The sequence below is a fragment of the Paramisgurnus dabryanus genome, chromosome 11 (genome assembly GCF_030506205.2).
Source record: "Paramisgurnus dabryanus chromosome 11, PD_genome_1.1, whole genome shotgun sequence".
In the NCBI taxonomy this organism is placed as follows: domain Eukaryota; kingdom Metazoa; phylum Chordata; class Actinopteri; order Cypriniformes; family Cobitidae; genus Paramisgurnus; species Paramisgurnus dabryanus.
The window spans coordinates 36,016,142-36,031,449 of NC_133347.1; the positions used below are offsets into that span (position 1 = coordinate 36,016,142).

The 15,308-nt window shown below is 39.3% G+C and overlaps 1 protein-coding gene across 1 annotated transcript; it reads left to right on the forward strand.

The window, feature by feature from the left end:
- Positions 1–11,051: 11,051 nt before the first annotated feature.
- On the forward strand, positions 11,052–12,896 carry LOC141282946 (general transcription factor II-I repeat domain-containing protein 2-like). Its single transcript, XM_073816144.1, has 2 exons — positions 11,052–11,712; positions 11,941–12,896. The coding sequence occupies exons 1-2, from the start codon at positions 11,052–11,054 to the stop codon at positions 12,894–12,896; spliced, it is 1,617 nt and encodes a 538-aa protein (XP_073672245.1).
- Positions 12,897–15,308: the final 2,412 nt, after the last annotated feature.

A 15,308-nucleotide genomic window follows, 5' to 3' on the forward strand; every position in this document is an offset into this window, starting at 1 on the left:
AAAACCAAACTGTCTCAGGGAGAAGAGGAGATAGGCCCATTCCACCCTGTCGAAGGCATCAAGTGATATTATTGCCTCTGGGACTTTAGAGGAAGATGGGTAGAGGATGACGCCGAGAAGCATTCTTATGTTGGAGTATGAGTGTCTTCCCCCTATAAATCCCGTCTGGACCTCTGATATTGGGCATGACCGATTCCAATCGCCTAGCTAAGATTTTTGCGAGTATTTTAACATCTGCCGGAAGGAGTGATATTGGTCGATAAGAAGCGCAGCTCAGTGGGTCTTTTCCCTTCTTATAAATCATAGAGATGAAAGCTTGCATAAGCGTGGGCGGCAGGGTGCTTTGATTGAATGAGTAATTAAACATTTCCAGTAGTTGTGGGGCTAACTGATCTGAGAATTTCTTATAGAACTCGACCGGGTATCCGTCGGGGCCTGGGGATTTGCCACTGTTCATTGAGTTTATTTATTGATTCTGTAATTTCTGAGAGAGTGAAAACAGCGTCTAGTTTCTGATTGTCCTCGGGTGACACTTTAGGTAAGTCCAATTTTTCAAAGAAGTTATTTAGTAGGTTATCATCTGTGAGGGACTCTGATGTATATAATTGAGAAAATAATAATCTAAAAGTGTCATTTATTCTGTCCGGGTTGTTGGTTATTGAGTTTGAATCATCGATTATCTGGGTAATTTGGTTTGATGCTGCTTTTGCTTTCAGCTGATGGGCCAAAACGAGGAGCCCCGGCGGGGCCGATCCGAGGACCTCACTAAACCATCCAATCGGTAGTAGCGACGGGCGGTGGGTACAAAGGGCAGGGACTTAATCAACGCGAGCTTATGATCCGCGCTTACTGGGAATTCCTCGTTGATGGGAAACAGTTGCAATCCCCAGTCCCGATCACGAGTGGGGTTCAGCGAACGACACTGTTATGGGAAGGTACTGGGTGGAGATGGTCGCTGGAATAAGCTTTTTATCAATCAAGAAATAATAGGAGAAAAAAGAATACTGTCTTACAGAGGGATGTGAAAATCGCCATGGGTCCACCAATCCATATCGACTCATAAACGTGAAAAAAACTTGGGACATTTTCATGGTTGAGGTTGATCGTATACTAGACCTGTCTAATGGGTTTAACACACTGTTATCTTGTTATTTCTCTCTCAGTCTAAGGAGCTGTAATCTGACAGAGAAAAGTTGTTCATCATTGAGTTCAGTTCTCATCTCAAACTCCTCAAGTCTGACAGAACTGAACCTGAGTGAAAATAATCTGCAGGATTCAGGAGTGAAGCTTCTCTCTGATGGATTGAAGAATACAAACTGTAAACTCAAGATATTAAAGTAAGAAAATCCTTAAACCATTAACATTAAATAATGAGAAACAATAAAGGAGAAAAAACATCTATGAATTCTTCATCTATTTCTCAATGAGAGACAGAACACACAAATCTGTTTTATAATCCAATGTACTTGTGTCACAAAACTGTTAGAAATCCAACACCACATAAATCCAATATTTATTATAAAACAGACGAATGAGTGTTGAGAATACCCTGAGCTCCTGCTTTCAATCTTTCTCTCATTTTATCTCTCTTTTTTACTGTATATCAATTAATCATAATAATCTCACACATATAATTATAATTCTAAGGAGTTTTTTTTCCCTCTCTTCAGTCTGGACTTCTGCAGTATTGGAGATGAAGGTTTTGTTGCTTTGGCTTCAGCTTTGAGATCAAACCCATCACAACTGACTCAACTCAATATGAAGTTTACAACCTGATCTCACGAATTTCCGTGGCATAGTCACGGAATTTTTTGCTCATTTTTCCGTGGCATTCTCACGGATCTCCCCATATTTCTGTGGCCCTGCCACGGACTTTCTTTTCCGTGGCATTCTCACGGATTGGTTACTCAACTGTTTTGTCCTATTTTCTTACCATTGTCGCTTCGGTTTAGGGTTAGATTTACATAAAATGACATCCCTACCCAAACCCAACTCTAACCCCAACACCAGGCAACAATTGATTAAAGTTTAGAAAATATAAAAGAATACAGCCGAAAAAATAGTATAAACAAATTCTTAAAGTGACATACTAATGCAAACACCAAATCTAACCCTAAACCGAAGCGACAATGGTTTGAAAATAGGAAAAAGCAGTTGAGTAACCAATCCGTGAGAATGCCACGGAAAAGAAAGTCCGTGGCAGGGCCACGGAAATATGCGGAGATCCGTGAGAATGCCACGGAAAAATGAGCAAAAAATTCCGTGACTATCCCACGGAACTTTGTGAGATCATGTTGGAAGTTTAATAATCCAGGAGATTCAGGAGTGAAGCTGATCTTGGATCTACTGACGGATCCAGAGTGTAAACTACACAAATTACAGTGAGTTATTCATTTACTGTTTGATTTATATGTAACCCTTGTCATCACCCGCTCGTAATAGATGAGTATCTGATACAAAATGTAATTTAATATTAGCCCATTAGAATTAGTTTCAGTCTACATGTGGTGAAAGAGACATCTCATAAACAGTCTAGGGTAGTGTTACCCCGGATTTCCACCAACTGCGGAGCGGCTGCAGATCAGCTCCGCTGCGTTACGTCTCCTCACTCTGCCGTCCGCCAATACCCACCAGTTCCGTTTTTGTTGCAGAGCGGCTGCGTGCTGAAGTGACGAGGACCCATGAGGTCTCGCAAATTCACGTGAAGATCGGGCGATACCTAGTTCTGTCTCTGCCCATTATGCAGTTGAATTATGAAGTTTTTACAAACCAGCCCAGATCACAACACGAGATCTCGCGTAGACAGAGCAGTACATCAAATCCATACAAAATTAAAAAAATAAGAAGGCTGCTAAAACATTTATATATGCTGTATCTTTAATGTATTTATTTGAAACTCCCCCTGGCTCTGTTCCTGTCTATTATTTGTTGTTTCTGTATTAATGACTTTATTTGTGTGTGTTTGTAATGTTTGTATGGCAAAGATTTAATAAAAAAACACGAGTTCTCGTGAATTCAGGTATGATCACGCGATAAAGTCATGGCTCCGCCCTGCGGAGCTGTCCGGCATCCGTCAAAAATAGAAGCTTTGCGTATTTGTGCCGGAGGGCTGCGGATGGCCGGAGCTGTGACGGATTCGGAGCGCAGTCAGTGGAAATACACACATTGACTTGAATGGAAACCGATTGACTCCACCGCCGTTCCGCAGCGGATCCGCAGCCGTTCCGCAGTAGGTGGAAATCCGGGGTTATGATTCTCACTTACAGTATTCACTCAAATGAGGGCGCAGGGAAATACTCGGTTAATCACGGTGTAATAGCACCACTATTACCTTTAAACTTAGTATAAACATATGCAAAGTACATCCAGCAATAATCAACGTACACACAGTAATTTAGTTTAACTTTATCCTTGTATTATAGAACACTGGATATGAAACATTTGGTATGGAAAATAAGAAAGAGAAACTAAACAATAATAAAAAAAATTTTTTTTTGAAAACCTATCAGTGCACTTTTACCGTTCTATAAGCAAGCTTGCATATAGGTTCGTTGGCGCGCTTATCGTAGGAGCTCTGGAAATCGGTTCTCCCTTGTGAAGATAAGAAACAAAATCCTACCGCATCCAAAGGCAACCCAAACTGCGTCGTTTATCTCCACATCAACGTTGAACCCTCTGCAGTGTTGATAAGCATCTGGTGACAGTCCTGCGATCCTCTCCCGAACGATATCTTGTCATCCGGCAAGCAGGCTGGCGTGTCACGGTCCCCTTGCACAAGTTAGAGTAAGAAAACCCTCGCAAACTCTTGTGGTTCAACTCACTTCACAGTTTAAACACACACCTACTGTTCTCAGTCCACAGTCCCACACTGAAAAACGTACTGGTTTACAAGTTGAACACAGTTTACTTATCAAGTTCGCAAAACAACACAAGGAAAGTTTTTTTTCCAGAACAACAAGCAAAGGTTTACATTTCGTTGCAGCGCCATTGTGTTCCTCCTCTCTCTCTCCTCGCGAGAGCTCTCTTTACCGCAAGCTCTGACGTCAGATCAGTTCCAACCTTATTTAAACAAAATCCACATCTTGAACCAAAGCATTGTTAGACTGTCCCTTATTGTTAATTTTACTGAATTTATATCTCTTAATTTTACTGAATTTATAACTGTGAATCATTAAATGGGAACAGAGAAAATTTATTAAATTATAAATCTTAATGCAATTAAATAGTCTGTATTCATACATGGTATTTGAACATTCAAAAGAAAAGGAATAACAATAAAACAGGTTTTGGAATAGGAACACATTGAATAAAACTATTCTCCACTGATATTTATCAGGACGTTACATATAGTTTTGTTATTAAATTCATGAATTATTAACTACAAGGGACTGTCATGTAATTGTTTTACTCTCACACTTCGGCCGTAGTGTTGTTTTACTCTGGTATTTAATGTGGTATGATAGTACTACATAGGGGTGGGCGATATGACCAAAATCTTCTATCACGATAGGATTAATTTTATATCATGATAACGATATGTATCACGGTAGAGTTTTTATCTTTTAATAAGGTTTAAATCTTTAATACCATAGAAATGTTCATAATTCTCACAAAAAACATATACAAGCATAGAAAGAAGATAAAAACAAACAAAACTCAAGCTCTCTGAAGATACACAGTCAATAAGAATGATAATAAATAATTATGCATGTATGTAGGCCTATATATATTTTTATTTAAGGTAGAAAAGTGATTTAATCAGGAGCAGTGAGAGATTTTTTTCTCAATGCTGTTTGATTAACACGAGTGACAGACAGGAGCAAAATTAGGTAACTTCCCCTTTAAGACCAAAGTCCGGATCCAATACACTGTTACACATGCGCTTTCTCTTTTAGCTGTTTACTTTCTCTTAAGACCTTACTGGTCGTGTTTATGATGATGCTTGCAAAGACGGGAATTTTGACGCATATGTGTATTTGAGGCCAATAAAGCGGGAAAAATGCTCACGAGCTTAATAAGCAGAGGTCGCGCGACTTGCGCGCTCCTCACAGACAGAAAGAGCAGCGGTTGCGCGACTTGTCCGCTCCTGACACACAGAAAGAACGCACGCATACAGATCTGTTGTCTGTGTTTCAATGGCTTAAAATAACTTGTATTTAAGCACTGCAGTTTTAAAACGTGTACAAACGTTACGTTTTCGCGACCACACGCACAGGAGCGTGACGTGGGCACGTAACCTCGATAGAAACGATAGTCCAAAATCTCTACCGGTTGACAAATTTCTACCGGTTAATTTTGTCTACCGGTTTATCGCCCACCCCTAGTACTACTTGTATTATTCTCATGTGTAAGTCACTTTAGATAAAGCTTCTGTTAAGTAAATAAATGTAAATGCATAATGATGAAAGTCATGTAAGATGATAAATATAAACATGATGTCTGTTGATATTGACTGTGATGAGTGTTTATTAATGTCTGATCTTCCTCTTCAATGTTTTATAGTATTAAGTCTCGATCGTATCAATAATCTACAAGAGCTACAGATGACAAATCAAGCAACAGACATCAGTTATAAAGCAAAAGATCTGCTTACTGCCTCCTACTGGACAAACAGAAGCAGTGAGACATCAGAGATCAACATGAGAGACGTCTGTTAACCCTCTGGGGTCTAAGGGGTTTTTAGGGCCCTGGGGAAGTTTTGACATGCACTGACATTTGTGCTTTTTTCAGTTGCTTAAAAACATATTAATGGCAAAAGTCTCATAACACTGTGTTCATCACAAACTGGGCTACAATATCATATAATCAACATGTATGTACATGTTTGTATTTTTGAGAGAAAAATGTTTATGCGTGGTTTTTGAAAAGGCAAAATTTTTAAGTCACTGATATAAGTCCGCAAAACTAATTCTAAACATGTTTTCCCAAGACTTTTCAAAACAGGATCTAGTAGTCTAGAGTTTTTTCTTCAAAATGATGTGAAAATCATTCGGCCTACTCATTCACATAAAGCAAGATATTGATTTACAATTCCTAAGACACTTTTGCTTGGTAAAGGCTGTATGCGTGGAGACGGGAAAGCTCCTGAATGATCAGTGATTGACAGCTGAGAGACAAAAGAGTTGAATAATGAGCCACATAATGTGCCTTGTGGGGATGTTTAACAGGAATGTAACTTTCTCTGTAGTAAAACCATGAGATGAGGTTTACTTTTCAATATAATGTAAATACACATTTCAATTGATATTATATTAATTTCACAAGTATAAGTTACCTTTTAAAAACCATAGTAGCCTAATCATGGTAAAGGTACTGTTTGGCCATCGCAAAGTGAACACAGGGTTTGTGTTTGGTTGGCCAGCGAGAGGTTTACTTTTGTGCAGTAAAAAGCTCAAAAGAACAACTGCCTATCGTTGTCTGGACTCTTATTTGTGTTTTTGTAATCATTATAGTAGAAACACAACAAGGGACAAGCGTGATAAACTTTTCAATGTTTGTTTACAGCCGCCGACCTCACGTGTTGATCATGAAAGCAGTATGTATGCACATGCGAGTGATCCTGTGTTTAATAAACGTCCTGTGCGGAGATATGCGCTTAGACGCAACTAAATAAGGATTGTACTGTTTGCAATCGCGTATTTTATAAGAATACCAAAAACCGCGTCGATTTCCTGACTCGTGTGTTTGTGTATGTGCGTTTCCCATCGCGTGAACTGTTTGACGGAAGACAAAGAAAACACTCGCGTCTGGATATATTGACACACATACGCAAGTAAATAAGGATTTAGATGTCATGTTTTGGTGCAATTGGATGAAACAACAAGGAATGGAGAGCCTGGGTTGTGGATTGCGTATCCATTGACTGCAGGAGGCACGAGTTATGCATATGGATGTCTCTGCTCATTCACTTCAATGGCGCGGGGGTGTGGCGATCTCATCTCATTACAGATAATCAGGTAACATTAGAGAGACGGTCCCTCTCCTACTTCTCATACAGTTTACACCGAATGACAATATATGTTTTCGATCTCACTTACATCATTTAAAAGCTGACATTCCAAGCATTATGTAGACATTTATCTTTTGTTTCTATGACATGTATTTGTGAAGTTACAGTTAATTTTCTGACGCGTTTCTGAAAGGACTTCACTGAAGGAGAGAGAACAAAACGCGCATCATGTTTATTTTCTTAATTTTACGAAAAGCACAACATTCTGTTTTTATTGGGAGTTGACAGAAAAAACTAGACACTTTAACGTTTTAAATGATGTATAAATCATATCTGTATGTCCAAAATCAGCAGAGTTATCTAAGTCTCTTTGCGGAGTGATTGAAAAATAAAGAGTTTGTCAGTCGACCCCAGATTGTTAACACACAAACATGTGGATGAAGATCTGCATTCATAATCCAGCAGAAGAGACTAATTAAGTTCAATGATGTTTGTGTTGTGACAGTCAGATGATGGTTCTCTTAGTTATATACAGTGCACAGCATAAATGAGTTCACTCCCTTTGAAAATTAAGATTTTTCAAAAAACAGTTTTATTAAACATTTATTTTTTATTAAGAAAAGAGTCAAAGTCACTGACCATCTTTATGATACAAAAAATAACTAATTTAAATTAAATGTCGTGATGCAAAAATGAGTACACCATGATGAATATGTTAGCAAAAAAATTATATAAAGTGTAATTAACAGGAAATTATGAATATAATTAATCATCACACAGGTGGCCACAGGATACTGGTAATTGAGAGTCCACTCTCATGTAATGGTGACAGAATAGCACTACATGGTAAAGAAATGTCTTAAGACATGAGAAATAAAAGAATTTCTTTGCACAAAATGGTCAAGGTTTCAAGATAATTAGTTAAGCATTGCTAATAAGTTTGAACACTGTCACGAAAGGGATCCAAAAATTAAAAAAGAATGGACTTGTGGGAAGCTCTCTGCGATGTCCAGGACGTCCACTGAAGTTAACACCTCGTCAAGAGCGTTTTGTGATGAGAGATGTTGAAAAAATCATCATGCAAGTTCAGCACAGTTGGCAAAATCATTAGAAAGTCAATTTGTGGTGTTTCCCATGACACCACACGACGGACGTACAGTGCAAAGGAGAGGCATGAATGGCTGTCATTTACAGAGAAAGCCACTGGTAAAGACAATGCACAAAAAGCCTTTTGCCAGAGCTCATATTGAGAAAGGTAAAGACTATTGAGTCTCTCACTGTCTATACTTTGGAGTAATGAGACAAAGATTAATCTTTGTGGCTCTGAGGTGTTCCAAACTTTATGGTGTGAAAAGGGTGAGGAGTACAACAAAGAATGCAAGGTACAAACAGTAAAGCATGGTGGTGGCAGTGCTCTTCTGTGGGCTTGCATGAGTTCTGCAGGTGTTGAAGAGTTGAATTTTAAAGACGGCATCATGAATACACAGATGTACTGTGTACTTAAAGGTGCTCTATGCATTTTCGGCGTTTTTGTCAAACAGCGACCACTAGGGTCGCTGGAGAATACTTGCAACTGTCATAATTTCCCACTATAGAACACCTCTGAAGATAATGACCAGGTAATGTTTCACAATTTCATACAAATATTAGGCTACTTCATAGTCTACTAAACTACAGATGCTGGTAATAGGATAATCAGAAGTTTATTCCAAGTGTAGAGTGCATATAATAATAAAGTACAGCGTTTGCTGGCTTATAACGTTTTTACATGATTGCAGCTAAATCAAAAGTAAACATATGTCTCTATGTCTACTTTATAATTTCATTTGTGTTATTTTATTGTAATGTAAACATTACAAAATGCCATGACAAATTTAATTGTGTACGTTGCATTATTTTTATAACATTGTTCGTTATAATGTCACTACACATGATCATTGCTATTTTATCATAATAGTTTGCAAATTGTGCATGTTTACACTATTTACAACCTCTAGGCTTATTTATGTCCTGAAAATTATGTGAGATATTGACTGTTGTCATGATAATCGCATGACATATTACAAGCAAGTGCAACAACATACAACATATACCACAAACAAGTTTACAAATAAGAGATTCACTTACTAGTCCATCAACAAGATCGCCAGATCAGCATCCCTGTTGCATCCAGTGCTGTCTTTTAGTTCACGCCAACGAGTAAAAACACCGTGTGGGACTCTTGTCCGGTTCCTAACGCGGTCAGATTCTCTTTTCCTACTCTCTTCCGAATGCGCTTTCTTAACTTTTAAATCGTTTAGCCTCACGTCTTAAATTCGCGGGTGCAGGTGTTTTTATAGGCTTGATTGATTTCATGCGGTGCTGCAAGAACCGACAGCCAGATGACGTCAAAGTGCCATCTCGGATCATTCACGCGGTACTTTGACATCATCCGGCGGTCGGTTCTTGCAGCGCCGCACGAAGTCGAACAAGCCTAACGTGTGTGACGTCGTTGCCGTAAAGCAAGTCGTGATTCTCGTGAGATTTGTCAGGGGCGCTTCTCTCAAGCTTGCATTGCTGGTTTTGCTAGCGCCGTCCTCCCCGAGCTTCAACAGGAGGATGATTCGCCCTACTATGACTTTGTTTACCACCGAAATAACTTTGAAGCTGTTATATTAAGGTAAAATACCTGCATAGTGTGTCTTTAATGAGAAGTTGCTACCATCACTCTGTGCCCTTGGTCACTGGGCAATCTTTTAACATGACTGTGACCCAAAACACACATCTAAGGTCACTTATTCATTTTAGAAGGAGCACAGAGGAAAAGTGATTCAGATGTATGGGGAGTTCTGAAAAGACAAGCAGAATGTCATTCTCCATCCAGGATCTGAAAGAAGTCATTGTTCAAGACAGTGTCGGCCCCACGAGCGGGCCCTGGGGGTCGTGGCCCGGCCACTTGAGTCACTGTGCCCCCTTACTTCTCAAAACAATAACGAACTTAGTAATTTAAATAAATGTTTTACAAATTACTTTTATTATACCATGAATACTGGTTTAAGAATGAAAAGTATAAGTTAATTAAAAATAATAATTGTACTGACCCATAATGCAGTGCTAACAGTCAGCCAATTACATTCACGCTGCCACTACGTCAGAAACGTAAATCAGTAGGCTAAATGGTCAGTGTAATCGTATTCTAAAGTTTGCGGAGTTCGTCTGAAAATATCTACTAAAACATTGTTTTATTTCAAAAAATCTTTTAAAATGGATATAAGAAAATGGTTCACCAGCTCAAAAGAGAAAACAGCTCAACGACTCAGTTCAAGTATGACCAGCGCTGATGAAAATGTCGACGCCCCAGTAATAGGACTCGGCGAAGGCAGAGCTACTGGTTCCACCCGGAACGATGCCACCACCTGCCCGGATGATTTGGGGATAGATGGACCTATCCAAGTCGTACTGAGTACGTATCCTACACGCCTGTTTGGTACTAAAAAGAGGTCATTTTTGCAGGCGTGGTTTCAGAAAAGAGACTGGCTTGAGTATTCAGTTAAGGCGGATGCAGCTTTTTGCTACCCCTGCAGAAAATTTTGCACCCCAAACTGCAGTGCAGATCGGCCAGGGGACAGACTTGACCTGGCTTTTAAAACCAAAGGCTTCAATGACTGGAAACACACCATGGAAACAAATAAAGGGTTCAACAGACACGAAACATCCAAAGAACATTTAACTTGTTACAGTATGTGGAGAGAAAAAGTAAGTCGGACAGAGAAGGGTAAAGAAATCTCAACACTACTGAATTCAGATCAAATACAGAGAAATCGATACTAGATTTTCTGCTCTTATTGATGTTGTGGAATTCCTTGTGTCTAATCATTTACCTCTTAGGGCAGGGGTGTCCAAAGTCCGTCCCGCGGGCCAATCATGGCCCGGGGATTCATTTTAAACGGCCCGCAACGTGTTAATTAAACTATAACAAAAGTGGCCCGCAATACATAATTTACAAAGCATGCAGTTTTACAATGTCAACACAAGCTGGCAGCACTGGGTTTTAGGCCAGGTGTAGCGGTAGGCCTTATATATTACGAGTGTGTGACAATTCAACCGTTATCAGGATGCCACGATGGCCACATCAAAAAAGCGCAAGGTTGATAAAGAGGGCCGTCGATTTAATGAGCGCTGGAAATCTGAGTATTTTTTTACAGAGAGTCAAAATAATTGTGTTTGCCTAATTTGCAATGAGACTGTTTCTGTTATGAAAGAGTATAATGTGAAGAGGCATTACGAGGCAAAGCATGCAAACTCCTATCAGAAGTTCTCCGACAGTGAACGAGAGGATAAAGTTAAACAACTAGAAGCCTCTCTGGTTTCCCAGCAGCGGTTGTTTATCAGGGCAAAAGAGTCCAATGAAAACATTACCAGAGCAAGCTACGAGGTGGCAGTCCTCATTGCAAAACATGGAAAACCTTTCTCTGAGGGTGAGTTTGTCCAGGAATGTGTCATGAAAATTGCAGAAAACATCTGTCCAGATAAGAAGCAAGAGTTTGCGAATCTTTGCCTTGCTCGCAACACTATCGCACGGAGAATCGAAGAAATATCATCCGACATAAAAAAACAAGTGACTAAACGTGGCCATAAATTTGACAATTTTTCTTTGGCGTGTGATGAGAGCACCGATATTTCAGACACTGCCCAGTTGCTCATTTTTCTAAGAGGAATTGATGAGGACATGAACATCACAGAAGAGCTGCTGGACCTCAAAAGTATTAAGGGGCAGACACGAGGTGTGAATTTACTCCAGTGTGTCTCTGACGCGGTTGATGACATGAAACTGCCCTGGGAGTAATTAAGCGGAATTGTTACCGATGGGGCGCCCGAAAGAAGTGGGTTAGCATCACTGCTATGCAACAAAGTCAGCGAGCAAGATGGCAATGCCATTAAACTTCATTGTTTAATTCACCAACAAGTGCTGTGCGCAAAATGTCTGAAGTTTGATCATGTTGTTTCACCAGTGGTGAAAGCCATTAACTTCATTTGTGCCAAAGCTTTGTACCGCCACCAGTTTCAGCAGTTTCTTTCCGACATAGAGGCGCAATATGGAGATGTAATTTATCACAACGATGTGAGGTGGCTCAGTTGGGGAAATGCACTGCAGCGTTTTTTCTTGCTTCGGAGGGAGATAGGCCAGTTTTTTGACGAAAAGGGACATGCGATGAAAGAACTGTCTGACCCTAAGTGGCTCGCAGACCTTGTATTTGTAATTGACATTAACAAACACCTAAATGCACTAAATGTCGGCCCTCAAGGAAAAGATGCAGTGGTGAGTCAGCTGTATTCTCACATCAAGGCGTTTGCAACTAAATTTCAACTGTTCAAAAGACACCTGTTGCAGAGTGAAATCAACACCTCACATTTCCCTACATTTAAAGAGGTAATGGACTGTTTCCCAATAGAAACATGTGGGCAAATAGGGAAGTATGCAAACGTGATCGAAGACCTCTTTGCTAAGTTTAACTGGCGTTTTAAAGATTTTACTATAATTGAAAAAGATATGCATGTCTTCGCATCTCCTTTTTCTGTGGATCCCGTTGATGTTGCACATGAACTTCAGCAAGAGCTCATAGACTTGCAGTGCGATGATGAGTTGCAGTTCCGTCATCAGCAGCTTTCGCAAATTGACTTTTATCGACAACTAAACAAAGAGAAATTCCCCACACTGCAAGCACTTGCCAAGAGAATGTTGAGCTGTTTTGGGTCAACGTACATTTGTGAACAGACTTTCTCTATCATGAACTTAAACGAAACCCGTTTGAGGTCCAGAATAACTGATGCCCATCTGCGAGACGTTATACGGGTTGCGACCACGGCTGTTAAGCCAGATCTCACAAATCGCAGTTCCATCCATCTCACTGAATTGTTCAGTTTTCCGGTGACCGTTATAAAGTTACATCCTGTTTACCGTTCATAATTTATTATTTTCTTGTGTCACACTAAGCTTGAGCTATACATTTTCATCCATCCATTTCCTTCATATTTTATATTAATGGAGTTTACATTATTGTATAAAACCCTGATGTTTATCCATCTCACTGTTCATGAGTTTAATTTTTATTATTACAATGTTACAACTTTTTTTTACTGCTTATAATTTTTTTCTTGTGTCACTTCGTTGACCTATAACTTTTCCTTATGCATTTCATCCATATTTTTATCAGTTTGTAATTGGATAAACCCTGAAGTTTGTATTATCCTGTCAATGAGCTGTAGTGTTTGCAAGTGACGTTTAAAATGTTGCAACCTGTTTACTGGTATAGTGTCACACTTCGTTTGAGCTATTCTTTTCATCCATACACTTTCATTCATATTTTTAAATTCAATTCAATTTCAATTATTTAATATTTCAATTTTGGTAATTGTTTAAAACCCTGATGTTGATATAATATGTGCTTGAACAACAAAGTTTAACTCTGACCTAAAAATAAATAATTATTAATTAAGAGTTGCATTTTATTATAATGATGAACATGATTAGCATTAGGCCTACAACTTAATGAACGCATGGAAGCATGAAAACTTAAGTATCTGGCCCCCATGTGTATTGACAACTTGGAATCTGGCCCCCTTAAAAAAAGTTTGGACACTCCTGTCTTAGGGGTAAAATCGAGGCATTTGATGAGATGGATGAAGGTGGGAGTGGATTATTTATGTCCTTACTGGAGTTCTTTGCATTCGCAAAGACCCTCAGTTGGCACAAATTGTTAAAACAATTCCAAAAAATGCCACCTATACAAGCTATGAAATCCAAAATGAACTAATTGCTGTCATGAGCAACATTGTGACTGACGCTATAGTTAATGAAATTGGTGATTCGTGGTTTACGTTGAAAGTAGACGGGACCAGAGACCCCACTGGAATGGAAAACATCTCTATTGTTGTTCGCTACCTCGGTGAGAAAACACTAGAAATTACAGAACGACTGCTTGTGATGACCACCGCTAACTCAGGTGATGCACAAACAATCTCAGAAATCATACTTTCAGAACTAACCATGGCAGGCTTGCCTACTTCTAAGATTTTGAGTCAAGTGTACGATGGAGCAGCAGTGATGGCGGGCAAATATGGTGGAGTGCAACGTCTATTGCAAGAAAAAGTTGGCCGAGAGATACCTTACCTACACTGTTTAAATCATCAGCTGCACTTAGTTGTTGTGCACGTGCTATCTGCTGAGCAAGCCATCAACGATTTTTTTCAGCATATGCAGCACGCTTTATAACTTCTTCCGTAAGCCGACGGTTGCCCTGCATTATAAAGGTGAGAGACTCAAACGTTTGCTTGACCAGAGGTGGTGGACAGGTCACCTGGAAACCGTTGCCATCATCCACAAATGATTCGAGGACATTACATCAATGCTTGAGCATGTCAGCTCTGCAAGAACTTATGGAGCTGAGGTTCACATTGAGGCAGTTGGACTGCTAAAGGAAGTGACAGATCAAAGTTTCTTGTTTATCTGTCATTTGGTTCACAAGGTAGGCTTAAGAAATGTAAGTATTTTGCGTGATCAAAATATTCTACCTTTTATGAGATTTGCTTAGGCCCAATTCTAAAATTACCACATTTTTAACAAATATTAATTATAACAACTTGAGTGTATAAAATACAAAAATATATTGTTCATTCCTAATAGAATTTTGTTCTAATAAAAACATAAATAAAACTCAAACAAGTATATAATTCTATATTTGTGCATTCACTGTTAGCAGATTTTAATTATAAGAAGTTAGAACATAAAATAAACTTTTGAAAAGACCTGTGGTTATGTTTTATACATTTAAAATGACAAACAGCATTCTGAAATATCTTTAAATTATTAAACTTTAACAAAACCTCTAATTGCAACGCCCTAGGTTCTTTTGCTGCTCAGTCCAGCCAACAAGATGCTGCAAGGAGAGGATACAGACCTTTTAACGGGCATGAAACTAATTTCTTCAGCTGCCGAATGTGTGCGAAGTCTCCACAAGAAAGATGGGTTTTGCACCGCGGTCAAGCCAGCCGTGGTTTGAAAAAACACGGTCAAGCCAGCCGCGATTTAGATTCTGATGCGCGCCTACTGTGTTGCTTACGGTAATTTATATACACGTAGCGTTTGAAGATTTGTTGTACCTACTTCACCTATAAGCGTTGTCATTCATGTTGTTTATTATATCTTGCGCCTGTAATATCCAAGAATGTGTCCGTCTTGAGAATTAATGATGAGTGTTGCTGTGTATGAGGTGTGGCTTAAGCATCTGCTTTGCAAACTTAGCAATCAGTCGTGCCGATGGTCGCGTCCTTTTCCGTGAGCAGACGTCGTGATCAATGAACGTGTGATACTACGTACGTG